The 21,818-nt window shown below is 37.5% G+C and overlaps 1 protein-coding gene across 1 annotated transcript; it reads right to left on the bottom strand.

Annotated features, from left to right (window-relative positions):
• Nucleotides 1-1,869: 1,869 nt before the first annotated feature.
• LOC149421871 (uncharacterized) lies at nucleotides 1,870-20,630 on the bottom strand. The gene is made up of 10 exons (XM_089634320.1): nucleotides 20,505-20,630; nucleotides 18,957-19,737; nucleotides 17,141-17,257; nucleotides 15,931-16,084; nucleotides 15,221-15,553; nucleotides 13,724-14,085; nucleotides 5,241-5,318; nucleotides 5,095-5,155; nucleotides 2,429-3,143; nucleotides 1,870-2,167 (listed from the first exon to the last, which is right to left on the bottom strand). Exons 2-10 carry the CDS (start codon nucleotides 19,731-19,733, stop codon nucleotides 1,969-1,971), a joined length of 2,796 nt encoding a protein of 931 aa, XP_089490446.1. The 5' UTR covers nucleotides 19,734-19,737; nucleotides 20,505-20,630; the 3' UTR covers nucleotides 1,870-1,968.
• Nucleotides 20,631-21,818: the final 1,188 nt, after the last annotated feature.

The following is a 21,818-nucleotide window of genomic DNA, read 5'->3' on the forward strand; positions in this document are numbered from 1 at the left end:
AACGTTCATACATTGGCACTCGTGCGCGGTGAATTTAAACGGTTTCCCTATATTTTCAACGATGAATTTCATTTCCTTTACTATCAAGATTATTTTGGGACGCTGACGTAGCAGTATTATTTAATCAATTATTTTGCAAACATAACTTGTAGAAAGAATGTATTGCAGTAGGTAACACCCAATAAATAATTTGATCCAACTATATTACATGCTAGGTACACTTTAAAAGTGAAATGCACTGCTTGCAATTTCAGTCACGGACCGCCTCTGCTTGAGATAATATAATATCGCACTTTACAAATAACTGTGTTTGAGGTCCTAATTATTTTAAATCCCCACCTAACACCAAGCAAGGAAAACAAAAACTGTTCTGTTTATCACACCGGCACGACCAATCTGCTTTATTACCTACAAAACATGACCTGTCACAATGTGTCTCTGCATTATTTATGTTGGTATTTGTAGAGTGCTATCATTGGTCGATGCTGAGTGAAACATTGAATGAAAAAGAGTAGATGTTTTATTAGAGACACAAAGTTGACAATAATATGATATAAACACATCCCGGTTAAAATACCACTGACAAACCGTTCCTTCTGATGTGGTGGAAAATTTAAAATATAATCCTCCCTGCGGTAATAATTTTGCAAGGCAATGTACCTACCTACAGTTTCGACTCAATCGCAATGTATGCAAACATTCTCGTAAAATTCTTTATTAAGCGATATGCGAAACAAACCATTGCTCTGAATATAGGTGCAAAATGCTCTACTTTTGTTCCGCAGTAAACTGTATAGGAACCTACACATATTTGTACCTATGTGTTATGTTATAATCGAATCGACTTTTGTGGGTTTATTTGTAATGAGGCGTGTTATTACCGTGAGATTAAGTGGCAACAAATAAAAGTAAGGATAGGTTTATTATCTAAAAGTAAAAAATATTTAAGAATACTAAAAATGTATTACCACAAAAAAGACATAATAAAAAAGAAATTAATTAGCATCCTACTATATAATCTGTCTGGAAAAGGGCTTGCATAGGTAAAAGGAAGGTGTGATACCAGTTCGTTCTTGATGCAAAGTAGTAGATTCCGGTGCTTCACAGCAACTACCAGTTTATAATTTATCCAAAAAATAATCTTGTAGTCCAATGCAAAACAGCTGGTCACGCTGCTGGTCTCCAAAAGGGTCCCCCTTAACCAATGAGGATCGGCAGATGCCATCCGATTCCATCAATCCAATGGTCAATGCTCTATATGCAAAGCTGATGCTCACAAAAATTGGCAAATGTGTTCGTCGAACCTCAGCCAAGAGGAATGCCCGCTGCTCTGGGCTGGTGATCAAAGAATGGCGACTGCTTCTAATGCAAATCACAGATCCTTGCTCCCTCAGGTTTGGCAACTCTCCAGACAAGTCAGAATTCCAGGGCTGTCAATTTGACCAATAGCAAAATGACAATGTGTGGGTACTTAAAGGTCCCACACACCAAGACCATAGATGCGATGTAAATAAAGTGATGCACACACACCTTGTTACAAATCTCATATGTAACAGTGTCAGAAATTTAGTACGTTATTAGCAGAAATTCAGGGAGTGCGATGCTCCTTCGCTGCGTAGGGCTAAGCCATCACTGTGTAAGTTAGAAACTAATGTTGACTGCGCCATAATGCATTCACGCCTGTATTGCAGCTTATCCTCGAAGTACATTGCACTCGTCATGTTATTACATATTATTGGGAATATATTCTATATCGATGTATGCTAATAATAATACATAAAAACTATACCCGATCGAAACAAAACATAAATAACAAGTCAGTGTAAATTATTAAAACAAATCTATTATAATATTTACAAACATTCTGATTAGGGACACACTTATATTTACAATCAGCCACATCATAAACAAATAAACAATGAATGTGTTGACAAATAGGTCACTCGTCTTTAAAAAAATAGCAGTAATTCATTTCTTGGAGCGGGTTGAGTAGGGTCGAAGCACTGGGGGAGGTCTGATAGGGTCCGGGGAGTCCTTGGGGAGGGCCGCGTCCAGACCCCACTCCAGCTGAAGGGCCCGGGGCTGCAGGGAGGCAAGTGGGGCCACGGGCTCCGCGGCCAACATGTCCAGGCGGTGGCGGGAGAACAACTTCCGCCGGGCGCTGCCGCTGAGGAATAGAATATTTCTATTAGTTATTTTGGCAGAAAATCGGGTTAGTACTGAGGATGCTAGGTGCAAAAGTATTATATAGATAAGCAAAGGTAAAACAATCATGTTTTCGTGAAGCTTTTACACATGCTTCACGAGAGTCACGAAAGTGTTTGGCACAGCCGATAAAGAAGGACTAGTCGGAGTAATACAAGGGACTGCGCTACCGTTCCAATATGTATATATATATATATATATAGGGCAACCATAAAGTACTTACATATTCTCTTTATCCAGAATTTCAGGTTTTTGCTTCTTGTCTGTGAAGTAGCATTCCACCAATGGCGCTCCAGCATCCACCCGGTACCTCTGCATGGGGGGTGCCATCAGCTCCCCCTGGAGAGGCCCTGTAAGGTGATCCTCGTAGGTAGGAGTGATCTCCTTCACAGGGGGGACTTCCACCTGAGGACACCCTATGCGATGATCTTCAGATATGAGTGAGACCACCTTGGCTAATTCCTCCACCTGAGGACACCCTGCGAGTTGTTCTTCGGTAGTGGGAGAGACTACCTTGGCTAATTCCTTCACGTGAGGACATCCCGTGAATTGATCTTCGGAGGTGGGTGAGTCCACCTTAGATAATTCCTTTATCTCAGAACACATCGTGGGTTGATCTTCAAAGGTGGGTAAGTCCACCTCGGTTAAGACCTCAACCTCAGGAGGCTCAGTGAGGTGATCTTCGAGGGTGGATGAATTCACCTCTTTCTGCTTAGGCTCTTCGAGGTGATCCTTGGAGGTGATCTCAATCACTTTGGGTGGGATGACCGGTGTCACCGCAGGGTCCTCTTCCACAGTGAGGCCACCGTCCTCTTGGGGGGCCGCCGCACTCAGCTCTAGGGGAACAATGCCACTCAGAGAATCACCACTTATATTCAGTGTTATATTTCCTTCTATGGTGGACCAGTTGCAGTCTACTGTCGGCTTCTGACGATTTTCTGATGATAAGAAAAACAAAATGTAATATTTTCAATAAAACATTCATAAATAAAACCTACAAAAAGAAATAATATCAATACAGTGAAATCGTTACTCAAATAATCATTTTCCTACGTGAGTCATTTATTTCTCCTAGTCCTGAATTTCGTACAAAACTCACAAAATATATCACATGGATTGTTCCTCTATGCATCGTATTAATGCATTAATCATTAAAAAGCTTGCAGTTTTTATACACTTTTACTTAATCGATCGCTACCAGAGGCCGATTTGGACATTAGTTATTTAAAATTGAAAAATGGCCCAAATAAACTCAGATGATACTTTTTTCCTTCGAAATGTGTATACAATATATACATACTGATTTGCGATTTTGTTTTTTCTTTCCACAAAATTAGAAATTGAAGACATGAGTCGATGAACAGGTAATGCAACAACTTTTGAAAAAATCTGTTTTTTGCACGGACGAAGGTATTATATACTCATCCATCATATAATCTCACTTACACTGTCAGAAATGCAATAGATCTCAGTATGTATATTGCAATATCATAAAGGGTTATGTTACACTATTTTGCATTTCTAAATGGAAGGCGTTGTGGGATTTTAATGCCTTCATTAACAATTCAATAAGTGGTAAATTAATTTGGGTGGATATATTTATTTATTTATTTATTTATTTAGACGCCGTAAAAGGCTTTTACAATATACATGATTTATGTTTACAGTGGTTCACAGGAGCGAAACAGTATTATGTTAAACAGAATAATTACTGAGAAATTATGTTGAAAATTAAACAAGAATAACATCTGGTATACATAGGTACAATAGCATTTTTATTTTCAATCCGTACAGTAGTTTAGTATTGAGGTTATTGTTACCTTCAATATTGAATTTGGTTGAATTTGCTGAGAACTAAGAGTTAGCTCTATTGAAACAGGGCTGTCAGTAAGACATCTCATAACAATTTTGGGAAAAAATATAGTTTTATAAAGATATAGGTGTTATGTAGGATACATGGTCAAAGGACAAAGGTCAACTTGCTGTACCTATAGAAAAAAAGCTTTTTATTCTGATTTAAGACTAAAATTATAAAAGAATGTCCTCCAGAGGTAAAAGAAACGGTGGATTTATTTCTGAGGGAAAAAAAAATATTGTGTCCGTAAACGAAATTTGGGAGTTATCCGTAAATCCTAACCTCAACGAATGTCAGCTCGAAAATGATGTAGACGTTGCATGTGAAAACCCCAGGAATGATATCAGACTTACCACTTAAAACTTAAAATTCAAAAGACTGGGAAACTCAGAACTTGATATCTTTGATAATATTAATATTGTATACATATTAGTATTGAAGATTAATCAGGAAATATGAAATTATGAGAAAAAGTTATTTTCTCATAGACATTTCTAATTCAAGAAAACGAAAAAGTGATCTGGACACATAGAAAAGCATGAAGAACAAGAATGTCAGCGCAAGCATCAGAGAATACAGTATATATAACAATGGACCTACAGCAGACGATGCCACATCCTAAATTGCCAATTTCAAAAGCTTTCTACCTTAGGCAAATGTGGTTTTATAATTTCAGGATACATGCGAGTATCAGTATAATATCTTATTGCATCTGGTGAAAGAAGGTGGTATATTCACATTTAAAAAAAAAAACTAATTTCACATATTTTATGAAAAAGTCATTTATAAGGAAAATTGTATGATCCTTATTAACACATTTCGGCCGGGTATTTTTGGCACTGGCGCTATGCTGACTCCGGGCGAAAATTAAGGTCCTCGTGAATTTCTTTAATTTGTTGAAATTGCTATATCTTGGAAAATATTTTTAAAAAAAACCATACCTGCCTATACCTTGCTTAAATACGCAGAACAGAGATAGAGATTAGAATCAGGTTTCACGGCCATAAAAATCATCATCAAAGTGACGTACTCACCCTCTAGTCGGATTCTTGCCAAGGCATCAGCCAGCTGTTCCCTTAACCTTTGATTTTCTTCCTGGAGACAGAGAGTGAGAGAAGTTACAATTAGAGTTAGAGATGGCACAGAAAGAATAAGCTAGAAGGCGGGTTCTGTTAGTTACCTGGGTCTTCATGTTATCATCCTCCTCAGTGGCCAGATCTTCCTGCAAACGCTCCACACAAGATTCCCAGCGCCGAATCTGCAATAAACAATATACTAAATAACTATTCAACATTTCATACAAAATAAATAACATCAGTGTAAGTGTAATAAGATCTATATTCTTTTTATCGTGATTTATTTTATAATGCTGTCCGAAACATTGACAGAAGGAGGAAGCTTCAATTCCTAAAATCCCTACTGCAAAAATAACATCACGATAATACTTTAGGATGTGAAAATCACAAAACATATTTTAGAGTATTTTTTCACCCGCATGCTAGGAATCTCCCCGCATTATGGCAGACTAAGTTGACAGTTTTTACAGACAGATATAAATAACAATTTAGTGAAATGCAGGAATTAATCTATGGCTACACCCGAATGTTTTGAAAACGTTTTGTTGCAGGAGACCCGCCTGTGGTTTATATGTACAAAATGTATTTCAGATTTAAATAAAAATACTAAATCTCAATTTTATTTGACTGGACTATTATTTATAGAAGAATTTAAAAAAAAATCTCCGTAACAAGAACAATTTTAATTGCATCATTATAGGTGATTCAAATAGAATATAAGAAAGAGGTCGAAGTGTCAGCTAATAATGCAATAAATACCGTAAAACTATGGTTCGACGAAAACTTATTATTACTAAATGCTGAAAAGACGCATTTCCTACCAAATAGCCAAACAGGGAATATCTCAAATATAAATGTAAACATAAAAATTCACAAAAGAAATTGCGTGCTTATAAACACACCCTGTAACTCAAACTGCATACACATTAGTAGTAAAGAAAAAATAAAACATCTTGGAATAATTATAGAAAATAACATCAAATGGAAAAGTAAATAAATAGTAAATAAACTCCACAGTAGATATAATGAGAAAACTAATCTATATATTTTTTAGACTTAGAAATACATACTGTATCATTAATAAAAAATATACAAAATTGTCCAATCATTGTATTCAGGCAGCAGGCGACTCCCACTACGAGTGAATTGAACTGCACATTTCAGCAATTTGCTCAATCATATAAGAAGCAGAAGTTCTGAGCTCGAGAGAGATTGAAATTCTGGTATAAAAATAGTTATTTATGCTAGTATTTCGAAAGTGTCAACAACAACTAGCCTACCTACCTACAAGTCGACTGTCAAACGCTCTACATAAAAATCTAAAAAACATCACCAAAATCATTGTAATAAAACCAAAAAAGTGTCAAACTCTACTCACAGTGTCATCACTGCGTTTCGCGCTGCTTATATAAATGTGATAAACAAATTAAGTATAAAAAAATCGAAATAGTCAAGTGATAAAATAGTGAAACTAAAACTGCAATCGTGTGTAAAACGGTGAAACCTAACGGTCTAAAAATTACTCTGTGGCTACCCATATTGATAAGTGAAAAGTTAACACCTATTTAAGTTTTAAGATTGTATCTAAGTGAAATTTAGGATCATATTATCAGTGTCCATAATTACTTTGACATTAAACAAAATTCAAAACAATATACCTATCTCGCTATTGGTCAAAAGTGAGATCGCTTCGTGCTAAAATTTTGCGGAAAACTATTTTTTAGGCGTTGAGGATTATTAACCACAATGTTTAACTGTGAAGGTTGCCTCAACCCATTAAATAAAGATGAGTATATGTTCACGTGTACCAAGTGCAAAATAACATTTCACAATAATTGCCTCAATATCTCTGATTCCAAATACAAAAAAATGGCAGAAAAAAATAAAACTTCTTGGAAATGCCCAAAATGCCTAATCAGACCAGGATCACCGTCTACATCCTCGGCTGCAAATACCGACGATGATGATATGCTCTTTATTCGTCTGACCAAACATTTTGACCAAAAGGTCACTGAACTTAAAAAAATGTTCGAAGACGAAATTAAGGAACTGAAGAGAAGCAACGAATTTATAAGTAGTCAATATGAAGATCTGTTATCAAATTTTAAAGTACTACAAGACCTACAAAAAGATACACAAGTAAATTTCTACAACCAGAAAACGAGAGATATGGTCTTATCTTTCAAAAATACAGCCAAAATACTTAACCCAAAATCACCTATTTATATTAGTGAAGTGCTTACGCCTTACTATAAGGAATTGCTGTGGAAAGCAAAACAAAAGGCTAAAGAAACAAAATTCGAATTTGTGTGGTTTAAAGCCAATAAATTACTCGTTCGTAAGGGTCCGGGGGAAAAAATCATTCAAGTCAAACATGAAAGTGACATTAAAAAAATGGTATTGTAGATTTTTAATTCTAGAGAAAACCCTTACTGTAATGGATATTATTAAAAATGGAATGTATTACCAATTATAGGACGTCAAATCCTAAATTCTGTAAAAATGTACTACAAACACACTCATCCTCTCTTCAAATCTTACAGCAAAATATTAGATCAATTTCCAAGAATTTTGACGAATTCTTGCTACAACTTGATAATATTGGAACCTCTTTTCATATAATTATTCTTACTGAATGCTGGATACCAAAAAATTATGCTCCTAAAATTTTGAAAGGGTATGATCACTACAGCACTTCAATACATACTAAACAAAATGATGGAGTTGTTGTCTATACCAGAACTGACCTGATTGGTTTATCTGTCAAGGAAATCCAAGTCAGCGGTGCAAACTGTTTGCAAATAACTCTAAAAAATGACACATGTATCTTAGCAATATACCGTTCTCCATCCTCTTATAATATTTCACCATTCCTAAAATCAATTAATAACTGTTTAACTGAATTATGTAATATTAAAAATTGTATTATTGCTGGTGACCTCAACATAAATATTCTGCCCACAAACGAACATCCTCAGTGCCAAGAATACTTAAATACGCTCACTTACCATGGATTCCAAAGCACCATAAACACTCCCACACGTGCTACATTAGACTCCATTTCATGCATCGACAACATCATGGTCAAATCCAACTGCCCAGTAATATCTATTGTATATGAATCTACACTTACCGACCACTACACCACTATTCTTTCCATACAAACATGCAACAGAAAAGACAAACATAAAAACACAACAAATAAGAAAAAAATCATTCAAATCAATTATGATTGTGTTCGTCAATCTTTGATGAGTAAATCATGGTCAGAATTACTTAACATTATAAATCCAGAAGACGCCTGGACGTACTTTATCAATTACTTACAGACTACCATTAACGAACATACAAACATAATTATAAAACATATACCAAATAATATTTTACCAATTAAGCCATGGATTAACCACACTATTATTAAATCTATCCGTAAACGTAACAAACTCCACAAAAACGTTATTAACAATCCTTATGATATACAACTTCGAAACTTTTATAAAAGATATAGAAACATTTGTACCCAAATAATAAGAAAGGCTAAAGAGATATATTACAAACAGAAAATAGAAAACTGTAATAATGATCCTAAAAAACTTTGGAAAACACTTAAAGAAGCCACCCACTCTCAACCTAATCCTACGAATGACTTAAAACAACTAAAAGTAAATGATAAAATATATAGTTTTTCTAGTAATCCCGATATTATTGTTAATCATGCAAATAAATACTTCTCAAAAATAGGTGAACAACTCGCAAAAAATATCGATGTAAACCATACCAACTCCAGTTCACTAAGCTGTAATACAAATTTGCCCAACAACTTGCATTTTAGTCTAAAACAAATTTCAAATGAAGATACTAGATTGATCATAAACTCATTAAAAAACTCGTCTTCAACTGGCTTGGACGATATATCAAATATTGCCTTAAAAAAACTTGTATCAGAAATAACCACTCCCTTAACAAATCTTATTAACCTAAGCATCCTAAAAGGCCGATTCCCCGACAACCTAAAACACGGAATCATAATCCCAATACATAAAGGAGGCTCTAGAGCGGACATAACGAACTATCGTCCAATTACATTACTAAATTCACTATCTAAAGTCTTTGAAAAAACTATTAATAATCAACTAATTGAATACCTTGAACAAAATAACATACTATCACTCAACCAGTTTGGATTCACGAAAAATAAAGGCACCTCCGAAGCCCTGGCAACAGTTACCGATTTTCTAAATGAAAACTTAGACAAGGGATCAAAATGCATATCAATATTCTTAGACCTGTGCAAAGCATTCGATACTATCTCTCACTCTAAACTTTTACAAAAACTATCTAATATTGGTATAAATGGTGATGAACTTACTATTATTAGCGATTACCTGTCAAACCGAAAGCAAAGTGTGAAAATCAACAACTGCAATAGCAATCAATTACCAATTAGCTACGGCGTGCCTCAAGGAAGTGTTTTAGGTCCTACCCTGTTCTTAATATACATAAATGAATTATGTCATCTTCAAATAGATGCCAAAATTGTAAGTTTCGCTGATGATACGATTCTCCTCTTCAAATCAAGCAATTGGAATGATGTATACATAAAAGCTAACAGGGGCATAACTGTGGTTAAAAGATGGTTAAACAATAATACACTAACAATGAATGTGACCAAAACTAAATACATTGAATTTAGTATTAATCCTTCCTTAAGAAACCCAGAAAGTCAAATTAAAATTTGTGCTTGCAACCTGACAAATCCGATAATATGTGATTGCCCTTATTTAGAACAGGTAACTAAAATTAAATACTTAGGTATTATTTTTGATAGCAATTTAAAGTGGAAAGAACATATAACCTCTACAGCAAACAAACTTAGAAAATTCATTTATTTTTTTAGACAAACTCAACCTAAGCCAGCTCAAAACAATCTACTATGCACTTTGTCAATCTTTAATAGAGTATGGTATCATAGCATGGGGAGGAGCAAACGCTGCCGCCATTGATCCAATATCTAAAGCTCAGAAACTTATAATAAAGATTATCCTCAAACTACCAATCACAAGCAGTTCGGATGAAATCTTTAGGAAAATCTGTGTTATGGACATTAGGCAACTTTATGCCAAAAACATACTAACATACCTCTTCAAACACAAAACTACTTTTGACAATATCCAAACTGCTCGTGATACTAGAACAAAAGGACATAATTTCTTACAAATCCCTTTCGCTAAAACAACTTTTGGCCAGAGAAATTTTAGATATTTTGCAACAAGGCTATATAATGCTCTCCCACTAGCCATTAGACTGAACGAATTTTTTCTGAAATATAAAACAGACATCAAATCTTGGATCATCAGCCAAGACAGATCCATGATAAATTTTTTTATAAAAATCCCTACATAAGCATGTACTCCAACTAGATGCTGATTAACAAATGTATCATTTATTATTATTATTTATTATTTTCTATCTTTTTCACAATGTCATTTAATGTAGTGAAATATTTAATGTATCAAAAAATATGTAAACATTTTTAATGTATCAAATACGTCTGTCTCGACACAGGTTTATCCTAGTGAGACAGACATCGAAAAAAAAAACCTGTAAAAGAAACTTTATATTGATAATAAAAAAAAAAATTAAAAAATCAAATATTTGTGTAAGATGACATGGTCTTTTTGCGCCACCCAACAGGCCAAAGAAAAGGACTTCGTTCTCCTCTCTACCTTGAATTCCTGTGATCCCGACGCAAGGTTGCATGCCACACACCAAAGGGAGTAATACAGAAGGAAGCATTCTTATCGCAAAAAATCTATAATGCACCTAAGCGGGGCCCCACAATCGGATAATTGACTGGTATAATAAAAACGGTTGGCATGAGATCACAGGTACTGCATAACATTGATTATCTCCCAGCAGACGTCACTTGAGATAATCATGAACTACACAATGATTTCATCGCAGGGTCGTTACAGAGCAAAAGGTATTTTACAATTAACGCGGCGACAACACCCCAAGTGGATTGGAACATGTTTCAAATCCTTGCTCTGTCATAAGTGCATAATATTTCAAACCCATCGGGAACCAATGACGAGGCCATCGTGAAACAATTTGAGTTGGGTCATGTCAAGAGTCATATAATATAGGATAACAGAAGAGTGTGTAAGAGTGTACCAAGGAGCATGTGCCAAGGTGATACGGTGTGGCAGTTCAACTTCTCTGCCAACCCCTTCAAGGTAACGGCCTGGTGGTTAGTTAGCTATCTACAGAAATCACACTTCCAGCGTATTTCAATAATAATATAGATAATAGAAACAAGGAAGTTGGGCCATGAACCATTATGTATAAGTATGAAACCACACGCACATAAGTCTCGCTAACATCGAAAACAAGGTTGAAAAATACAACATTAATGATGTTGTAGATAAAAAAATATTTTTCAAAATATCAATTTGTTGTATGAAGATTTTCAGTTTAGTTACGCAGCGCTCCCCCAATTTAAAGAATCCTGAAAATCTTCAATAAAGTGAAATTTTGAAAAAAATTAAAATATAGGAGGGGGCATCATTAAGTTTACGGAATGGTAGGTAGGTAGGTGATTAGTGAGGGTGTCCCTGAATTAGGTTCTAATTGAGCAACTCATTATTAGTATAAATACCGGGTTTTATCGTAATTAGGTCATTAGTCTTTGAGCTATCGTCGACCAAACAAGTCAATCAAGGGGAGAATTGTAAATATGGAGAAAATCGAGTTCCGCACTGTTATAAAAATCCTTACCAAGCAAGGAAAATCAGTTCAGATCATACTGGAAGAGATGTCATCCGTTTACGGGGACTCTTGTCCAAGTAAAACTATGGTTTACAAGTGGCATACCCTCTTTAAACAAGGCAGGAAGTCGCTTGAAGATGACCCATGGCCAGGAAGGCCTATCGAGGTGACCACTCTGGAAATTATTCAAGAAGTGGAAATATTAATAATAGAAGATGCCCGACTAAAGAAGAAACAGCTCGCAGAAATGGTTGGAGTGTCAGATACAACCATTTTCAAAATTCTTCACGACCATCTTGGCATGACTAAAGTCAGCGCATAATGGGTGCCGAGAATGCTCACGCCGCCTTAAAAACAACAGCGCGTGGAGTGTTCTCGTGCATTTTTGGACCTCTGTAGGGAATACAAAGATGGAGTGCTGGCGCATATTGTTACTGGTGTGGAAACTTGGGTTCATCATTATGAACCTGAGTCTAAACAGGACTCTATGCAGTGGCACAAGAAAGGCACACCACCACCCAAGAAGTTTAAGGTGTCACAATTGGGTGGGAAAATCATGGCGACAGTCTTTTGTGACTCAAAAGGAATCCTGTTGATCGATTACAAAGATAAAGGTGTATCCATAACCGGAGTTTACTACGCTTCAATTCTAGAGCAATTAAAGGAAGCCATCAAGGAGAAAAGAAGGGGAAAATTGACCAAAGATGTCCTCCTTCTGCGCCTGTTCACAAGAGCCGTGTTGCGATGGCTGCCCTGCGAAGATCTTCGAAATTTTGCCACATCCACCCTACAGTCCTGACCTGGTGATTATTACACTTTTCCAAACTTGAAAAAAGAACTTTGTGGGAAAAAGTTTTCAAGTGATGAAGAAGTGAAGGATGCAGTTTCGGCGTATTTTTTAGACAAAGACAAATCTTTTTTTTTCGAAGGCATAAATAAGTTAATTGAAAGATCCGAAAAATGTATTAGGGAGCTGGTGAATTTATTGAAAAGGAAAAATAAATTTGGATTTTTATTTCCACTCCTTACCCCCCATTCCGCGAAGATAAAAACGTTCCGTCGTATATATATATATACAGGGTGTCCGGAAACTCGTAGTACAAGCGGGAAACTGGTGAATCTACATCACATTTGGAGTCGATTTTGTAGTATATATTTTTTTTATTTGAGCTTTCGTTATCGAGTAAATCGAGTTTGAAGTTGATTTTTTTTTTTTTTTTTTTTTAATCAAATTCTTATAAATTATTACTTAAGATCAAAGTACTCAACTAATTAAAACTATTTGAAAGTAAAACAAATGAAGAAACTCGGATTTGAAGCATTATTTTGAAATCACCCTTCATTTAACCCGGTGTAATCATAAAATATTTCTGCTCTGCAGGGTTAAAACATCTGTTATTCAACCCTAAACACCAGAAAAAACTTTAACCCTAAAATAGCCAAAAAATTATTTTTTTTGGTTTTTTTTTTTTTTTTTTGAAAATGCTCAAATCAAAAAACTTTATGTTTTTTTGAGTTCCCCATGTGGTGTAGATTCTCCAGTTTCCCGCTTGTACTACGAGTTTCCGGACACCGTGTATATATATATTATTTTCAGCTACAACAATCAATTTCAATCTTACCACTCTAGCTCACTGAAAAGTCACGGACCACCAGTGCACATAGAGGAACCCCTTTGTTTCTACCTACATACCAAATGCACCGCTTTGATAGCCCACGCGGTTTGGTCGTAGCTCGATGACAGTCAGCATGTTTCTATGGCACTTCACCCTTTTTTCTATTATCTATAATTCCAGCACACAAAGACCAAACAGCTCACCGCCAATGCGTGCTGCTGCTCCAAGATGGACTTGTCTTGCTGAAGTCGTTCCGTCCAGTCCTGGTGGCTCTTGTCCAGGATGACGGTGAACTTGTCAGCAGTCTCGATGCGCACTTTCTGCTCACGGTACTGGCAGTCCAGCTCGGCATCCTGGAGCGCCTGCTGCAGGGCCGCCACCTCCTCCTCCTGCAGCTCGGTCGTCTGCTGCAGGGCCCGGCAGCTCGCAATCGACAGTTCCAGCTCACGGCGCAGGACTGCCACCTCCTCGCGCAGGGTGGCTAGCTCTTCCTGCAGGCTGGCCGCCCCGACGCGCCTGTTGCCATGCGACACGAGCAGCGCGCGCTCTTTGGACTCCTCTACAACTGATTTATAAGGAGAAATTAGTTTCATCACCTCTTTTATGAGGTTTTTCAATGGATCAGAAATAGACATCTTAAATGGGAAACCATTACAAAAACAGAAAAAATCTTAAAGACGAAAACCAGTTGGGTGCTGCAGTGCGTTCTGTACGACAACTGCGTTAGCTGCGGTGCATAAAAGTCCAGTCAGTAAAGATAAAAAAATGTCTTTGCCTTGTCACAGCCACTAAACGCGTGTAGAAACGTAATGTTCTAAGCCACTTCTTTAGGTATTATCAAACTTTTCACGGAATATAGCCTTTCAACAGTTTTGCCTCTCCCAGGTTCACGAAGGTGGATGTTGTTTAGGGATGGTGGGTGCTAATGCTGTCAGTAGAACCAGTAGGTCGGCATCTTCTTCGGCCTGCTTAACAAGGCAGCCTGTTTGAGTTTTTTTGTCAGCATTGTAATCAGACGGACTTTGTTTTTTCAACGGCTAAAAATCTTGGTGGGAAGCTAGAACCAGTATCTTTTCATGGAAAAGAACACCATCACAAGATTATCCATTGAAAACATGGAATATTTGCGAAACGTGGTAATTCTTTGTAGTAATTGACCCAGAGGTCACCCGAGGTTAACCTTTACAATATTAAATCAAAATACCATTTAGACCAAGGCTGCCCAACCCCAGAACGAATTATAAGTGGCCCGCGTGAACCATTTTCAAAAAACCCGCCATTCCGCCAATTTGAAAAAGTGTTGCGCGCGGTCACCAGTGTTGCCAACGAAGGCGATTTATCGCTATCTAGGCTACTCAGAACGAGAATCAGCGACGAAAAAATAAAACCTGTTGAACTTACTTTTTAAACAAAAATACACCGGTTTTTGATATAATATTTTTTGCGTCCGAAATGGAATCCTGTAGCCTAATAAGTTTGAATGTGGATGTTGATAAAAAAAAAAAAAAAACAGTTAAAAAATGGACTCAAATTCCTTATTGATTGATAGTTTTAAGTACAAATGTATTTATATATAATCAATCAATATTTTCTTAGATCAAATGCGAAAATTCGACAAAAAAACTAAATAATTTTAAACAACACATTTTTCGTCTTTATACGAAGGCCACATAGAGATTTATAAAACTAAAAAAGCTCACCGATGCTCCTGGCTAAGGCGGAGAACTTGAGCACGTGCTGAGTCTCCTCGTAGCTAGCGCGGTGTGGGTTGACAGTGACCAACATGGCCACGGCCTCCCTGCCGGACAGCGGATTCTGCAGCAGAGCGGTCAGCTTGGACTCGCGGTAGGGTGGCAGGCTTGTCTGGCCGCCTTGCAGGCCCCGGATAGCCTGGAGACAGCGCTCCAGGATGTGCAGCGAGGTGTTGATCTTCTTGGACTCGTTGAGGCGTTCGCCGCTGTTTTCTGTCATCTTGGCGCGCTCCAGTCCAGCTAGGTCGCATAGGCGGAAGGTGTTGATCATGCCCTTGCCGTCTGCAAGCACAAGCATTCTAATTAAACATCTGCTATTTTTCTAGACTACTCCTGTCTGTCGAGTTAGCGGAACTATAGCATTTCCAATTGTGATACATGGTGAGGTTGAAGGGAATGATAAAGAGGTAGGTTGGGAAGTATCAGGCTATACAGATCTGGTCATAAAGCCATTGAACATTGGTGTTTCTCCAGGGCCATGTGTCTATTTTAATATATATTTTATAAGCAATTGTTAACAAATTAATTGCCTAAATGGCAATAGTCAGCGACAGTTAATTTTTTGAAAGTGATATGTCTTCCCGCCGCAAATCGGGTCCTGCGCTGGCTATGGTCCCGACTGCACCGTTGCACTACAACTCTTAATACAATGAAAGTACCTTTGGCTAGTTGAACCAACTTCATGGTAAAGATGCAATGTGAACGGGAACTAGTGGCGTTCACGTTTGTACGCGCGTAGTGTAAATTGGTGCGACCTCGCTTTAACACTGCGTACGCCTCCAGTCCACTGCGTACGCACACCCAGCTCAGGTCCTGAAACACATGCGTCACTAGTTACATCAGCTATTACAGTAGTCAGAGATATATTATTTACTTATTTATCATGTTGTCAAGAAGACAGTTTATTCACCAAATTTTAAAAGAAATTACAAGTGTAGAGTAAAAAAAAAACCCATAAACGGTACAAATTAATATTAACATAAACAAGTAAACACAACAAAGCAGAAACACATGGTGGCTGGAAACTCGAAGTGAAAGTGGGAAACCGGTGAATCTACATCACATTGAGAACCCAAAAAAAGCTTTTCATTCCATCTGAGCATTTCAATTTTTTTTTTTCTTCTTTTTTTCAGCAACTAAATGGTTTAACCCTTGAGACGTTGTTGATTTGCACGGATCGAACCTTCTGCAAGCTTCCATTTTTTCAAAGACAATAACAAGCACTATTTCGTTCTCTTTCTGACATAAAAGAAATAATTTATTTTTAGATGAGAGGAAGAGAGATATATGCATTTTAATAATGTGCGGTCGTTCTGGGACAAATATGGTCTTAGGAGAGTATAATGCGCGCATGGCATTTGGGACTGTTTGGGTCTTAGAAGGTCCCAAGGGTTAAAAAATCTTTTGGAGCCATATCTATCCTTCGATGCATCTCATAAGACATTAAACTGATATTAACCCCCAGCAAATGATTAATTTTTTTTATTTGATCTAAACACATTCAACTTCGAAAGCTGGAATAAAAAATAGTTATACCACAACTATTAAATCAACTACAAATGTGATGGAGATTCACCAGTTTCTCGATTGTACTATGAGTTTCCTGACACTGTGTATATAAGGGTCATGGGGACAGCTTTACTGCTATTTTGTGACAAAAGGTGGTCAATAAAATGTCAATGCAGTATTGTTAAACACTCGAACCGCTCTGTTGATTGGCAGTACCTGATAAGCAGAATTTCTCACTCATTAAATAGTATGTGAGATCTCCCACTTAGTATACTTATTAGGGATGTACAAGGTAATCTCTTTCAACATAGGTGGATTATATATAGTTCCAGTTATACACTAGTGTATCAAGCGGCAAACCTTTAAGTAGGGACGATTGTTGGGTGGCTGCACAAGACGGAGGCGAGTAGAGGCGGTTCCTTCCTGCAGCAGGTCAAATGCGGACTCGTTGTATATCTCCGCAAAGGACACCCACACCTTTAAATTACAAAACACAATAATAATTGACAAGATATTCAGCCATTGAGGAGCTTGATGCAAAAACAACTTGAACCCGCGGTGGAGGGGATACTCCCATGTGAAAATACAATAAATCCTATTTCAGCCAACTAAAATAGTCTAATTACTCAATACTATAGGGCTCCATACGGTGCCAGCGCGTTCAATTTCTACTGGATGTTTTAGTTACCACTAACTACTCAACTAAATACTGACACCATGTGGACAACGCATAAGGGATTTAAGGAAATTTACACCCCACTGTACCTACTTTGGCCTGTATGTATTACATATATTATTTCTGGATTTGGGGTTTTTTAGACCCGCTGATTTATTTATTTAGAAAATACTATAATGTATTTAGAAATTGCATTATTTGCATGTAACATAAATGAAGAAACCTCGTTGTAACAGTAAACAATTGTATGAACAGAACAGATATTGTCTAGTGAGTCGGGTAGAGCACATGATTTTGTTAATAACCTTAAATAAAAATTAATAAAAATAAAAATTTAAAAAAAATCCTGAACTAAATATCATTGCCGTAATCGTTATAACCAAGTTTGACTGCTGATGGGTCAGTTGTAATTTCTCCCTCTTTTTCATGCAAAGCCCCTAGTACATGTTGGCCCAACCTATTGGGCCAACGTTGGCACCAATCCGCCAACAGTCATCCAAGATCCTTTGCTTTGTGCATGAAAACCAACAATAATACACGCATCGGCAAGTGGTTCTGTAGATCAGTGTTCCGCAAAGCGTGTGCCGAGGCACAATGGTGTACCGCGGTCATCAGTTGGTGTGCAACGGAAAAAATTCAAGGTATTGTGAAGATAATAAGAAATCAAATGGGAGCAGATCTTCAGTCACTTCTGTTCATACAGAAGTACGATGGCTTTCTCGCGGAAAAGTGCTATTTCGGATTTACGAGCTAAAAAATGAGTCCCAGACTTTTTTAGAGGCCCAGGGTTCAGATTTTGCTTCTGAGTTTAAAAAAGAAGAATGGGTGGTAAAACTTGCGGAGTATTCGCTCATTTAAATGAGCTCAACTGAAAAATGCTAGGCAGGAATTCTTATATTTTAACGTCTTCGGACAAAATTGAAAGCTTTCGCGCTAAGTTGGTATTATGGATCAGCCACGCTGTCAATGGTAGTAATGAATTGTTTCCAAATGTCATGGCTGCCGATTCAGAAAAAAAGTGCAGGCTTTGATAGTGAAACACTTGGAGCTATTAGCAGAAAAAATGAACTGTTATTTTGATGAAGCATGGCCTACAACCTATGGACTGGGTACGAAATCCACTCTCGGATAACATTTCCCTTGGAAACTAACCGATAAACGAGAAGGAAGAATTCATGGAGTTAAAGAACATTAAAACTAAAATTTTCCAAAATAGAGCTAGCACATTTTTGGCTGCATATAAAAAATGAGTATCCACTGCTTTCAAAGCGTGCTGTTGAAAATATTATACCATTTGCCACAATCTAATTATGCGAATTGGGATTTTCAACTCTCACGACTATTAAATCGAAAAAAAGAGAACGCCCGAGGACGATCAATGAAGAGATGAGAGCAGCCTAATCAACGATTTCTTCAAATTTCGATCGCCTGTGCTCAGTTAAACAAAAAAGGTAACAACAGAGCAGCTCTTAATAAAAAAAGCATAAAATAGATAGTGACCTCAGTATAGATGTCCCGGCGATTGTGTTTTTGCCAGACACGGCTGGCTCGGGAGAGGGCTTTGCTCATGCGCCGGTAGCTGTCCAGGGTATCCTGCTCCGGCCCTCTGCACTTCCTGCTGATGGCCTCAATAATAGATATCTCCCTTGCCTGCTGGGTGTCATCCAGCTCCTGTAGGCTGTCGTCATCCAGGGGCTTGTGTCTCGGCAGCTGGGAGGGGCTGACCTGCGCAAAAAGGAACTCCAGGCAACGGGGGATGGTGCCAGGCTGGGCATCAGTGCCCATGAGGGAGTAGGTCTTGCCTGAACCCGAAGCCCCGTAGGTCATGAGAGTGAAGTCATGTCCCTCAATAAACCTGCGAAGCCGGTCTTTAATCATCTTGTTAAATACAGCAGCCTGGCTCTCGTTTTTATAAAAGATATGTGTAAAGGTATAGGTGTCAGTTGTCTTGCGGTGGTTCCTGGTGTTGGGGTTGTTTTCAGGGGGTGGGCGACACACCAGGCGGCTGTCGTTTTGCACGGAGTACAAGGACTCGGCTCGCTCAGTTGGTTTCAAGCGCAAGAAGACGCGGAGGTGTGCACAAGGGACTTCCTTGCTTCCCGCCTCTTCTTCCTCCTCGTCGAACAAAGGTGCCAGGTTGGTGCCATGCTGGGGCCGTGGCCGCATCCAGGGGTTGGTGATGCTGGGGTCTCGCGGGTGCAGGAAGGAGCCAACATCTCGCTGGGTCGTGCTGCTCTCGTCCTGTATAGTGGAGGACTGATCCCATTCGGAAGACATTGTCCTACAACACATGAGAACATTGTGAAATTTCAACTTTTTTGAGATATTGTCAAGTTCATTCTGTAAGTCTAGCCCTGCCTCACTTCTGATATTCCAATATTCCCTGAATAGAACTGGAGCCTAATAATTTTGGCCACTGCAATGAAGTGATTCGAGTGGAATGCTGGAATTAGTTTTACATAATTCTGTAGTTGTGCAATTTAGGGGTATAAAACAAAGCCAGCCATCTCCAAATGGTTTTGCTGGCATCGTCACCTATGATTGTCAAATTGAATGATTAAATATTTGAAATGACAAAATAAAAATTTACGAAAATTAATAAAACGTTTTACATGTTTACAAAACATTTGGGTTTTAAATCGAGAACCAATAGAATTAAATTCGCAATACTTTTCAAACATTATCTATTATTTACTTCTAGATACATAACTACGAAAAATATTAGTACTATTCCGATCAACATCAGTGTTGTTGTGCCGAATTAGAAGTTGCTAAAGTGTCTGTAACAGAGTCTAATTTACTACCTACGTATAATGCTGCCCTAAACAAACAGTTCCTAGCACAGTATAGCCCCGAAGAAGTATTGTAGAGTGATGTTGGTCGGTTTCATAAATTTCAATCGCTCTAAATCAAAATCTAAAGTATTTTCAGTCGTATTCAATACAAACAAACAAGAGATGAATAATTCAATATGCGACAAGAAAGGTTGACAAAAAAATTCGATTATTGCACAGGTCATTTTCAATAATATATTATTCTATAACTCACGAGAAAAATTCTTGTCGATATTTCAAAACTGAAAACTATAGCATTATTTTGCCATTAGTCCTAAACAATTGAACTTCTAAACGCGTCAGAACTCAGAAATTACGGAAATTCAAATTTCAAATAAACGGTATGCAACATGCATAGAAAACATTGAGTCTTTGTCTATGGAGAAATCGCCGTAGTGATGGACAATAATAATAGATCTATCAAAAAATTTATATATAAAGATGCAAAAGTCGGTCATTTTGAATACATGTAGAATAACGAAAGATTTTTTAAATATTTATGTTGAGGGATCAGTAGGATTTAAAGGCCCTGTTAGAAGTTCTACCGAGCCGAACCCTCTGATATGAAAATATCTGGAGTCGATGAATTATTTTCCCATTTGATCTCTGGTGAGTTGACGTGTTGTTCTTGTATTGTTTTGTATTTATTTTGCTTATATAATGCACTTACATAGTGTTGATTGACTAGATGATCATTTGTGGAAAAGTGTGTGTAAAGGTTTAGTTTTTCTTTTGGGGAAGATTTAACCCGGACAATAAAATCGGAAGTTTTAATAATTTATTTCAGCTGGACAGAGCGGTGTGTGCAATGCTCTGCCCGCCATAAAATTTTACATTTAAGTTAATACATAAAAATAAAATGAATAAAGAAATAAATAAAAATAATAAATAAAAAATCTGTACATTGAAGTGCACATTAGGACTTTATGGTGGCTTGAGTGAATTTCTCGCCTTGTGTGTATGTCGTCCATAGCTCGCTAGTGTAGAAGCTCATACAATATGTTTGGAAAAGTTGCTTCTTCACCGGAGGACTGCATTTGTTGAATCTCCTGGCAAGCATGTTAGCTCGCATACTCAGTACTCTTCTTTGACGTTCTATGTCTTTTTTATCATTTAGGTCATCGGTGATGACATGCCCCAAATATTTGATTTCGCTTTAAATTTTCAGGTTGGGCCCGCCGAGACGTATGGGTGGAATGGCAGTGGGACCAGTATTTGCTTTAAATATCAGCAGGGATGACTTTTTAGCATTGTACATCAGCCCATGACTATCAACGTAAGCTTCGCATATTGACAGAAGTTTTCTCATCGCTCTTATCGATGGAGCTAGTATGACCATGTCGTCTGCATAGCTAATATTTTTCATACATACCCCGGCAATATGGCATCCGATTCTTGTCGTATTTAGTGTTTTACTAAGTTCATCCATATACACGTTGAAAAGCACTGGGGATATTGAGCCTCCTTGTCTAACGCCGCACTTTAATTTGGCTGCTTCTGATAGGCTTTCATTCCATCTGACAAAGTT

The sequence above is a fragment of the Hesperophylax consimilis genome, chromosome 8 (genome assembly GCF_061612785.1).
Source record: "Hesperophylax consimilis isolate HC1 chromosome 8, BYU_Hcon_1.0, whole genome shotgun sequence".
NCBI lineage: Eukaryota > Metazoa > Arthropoda > Insecta > Trichoptera > Limnephilidae > Hesperophylax > Hesperophylax consimilis.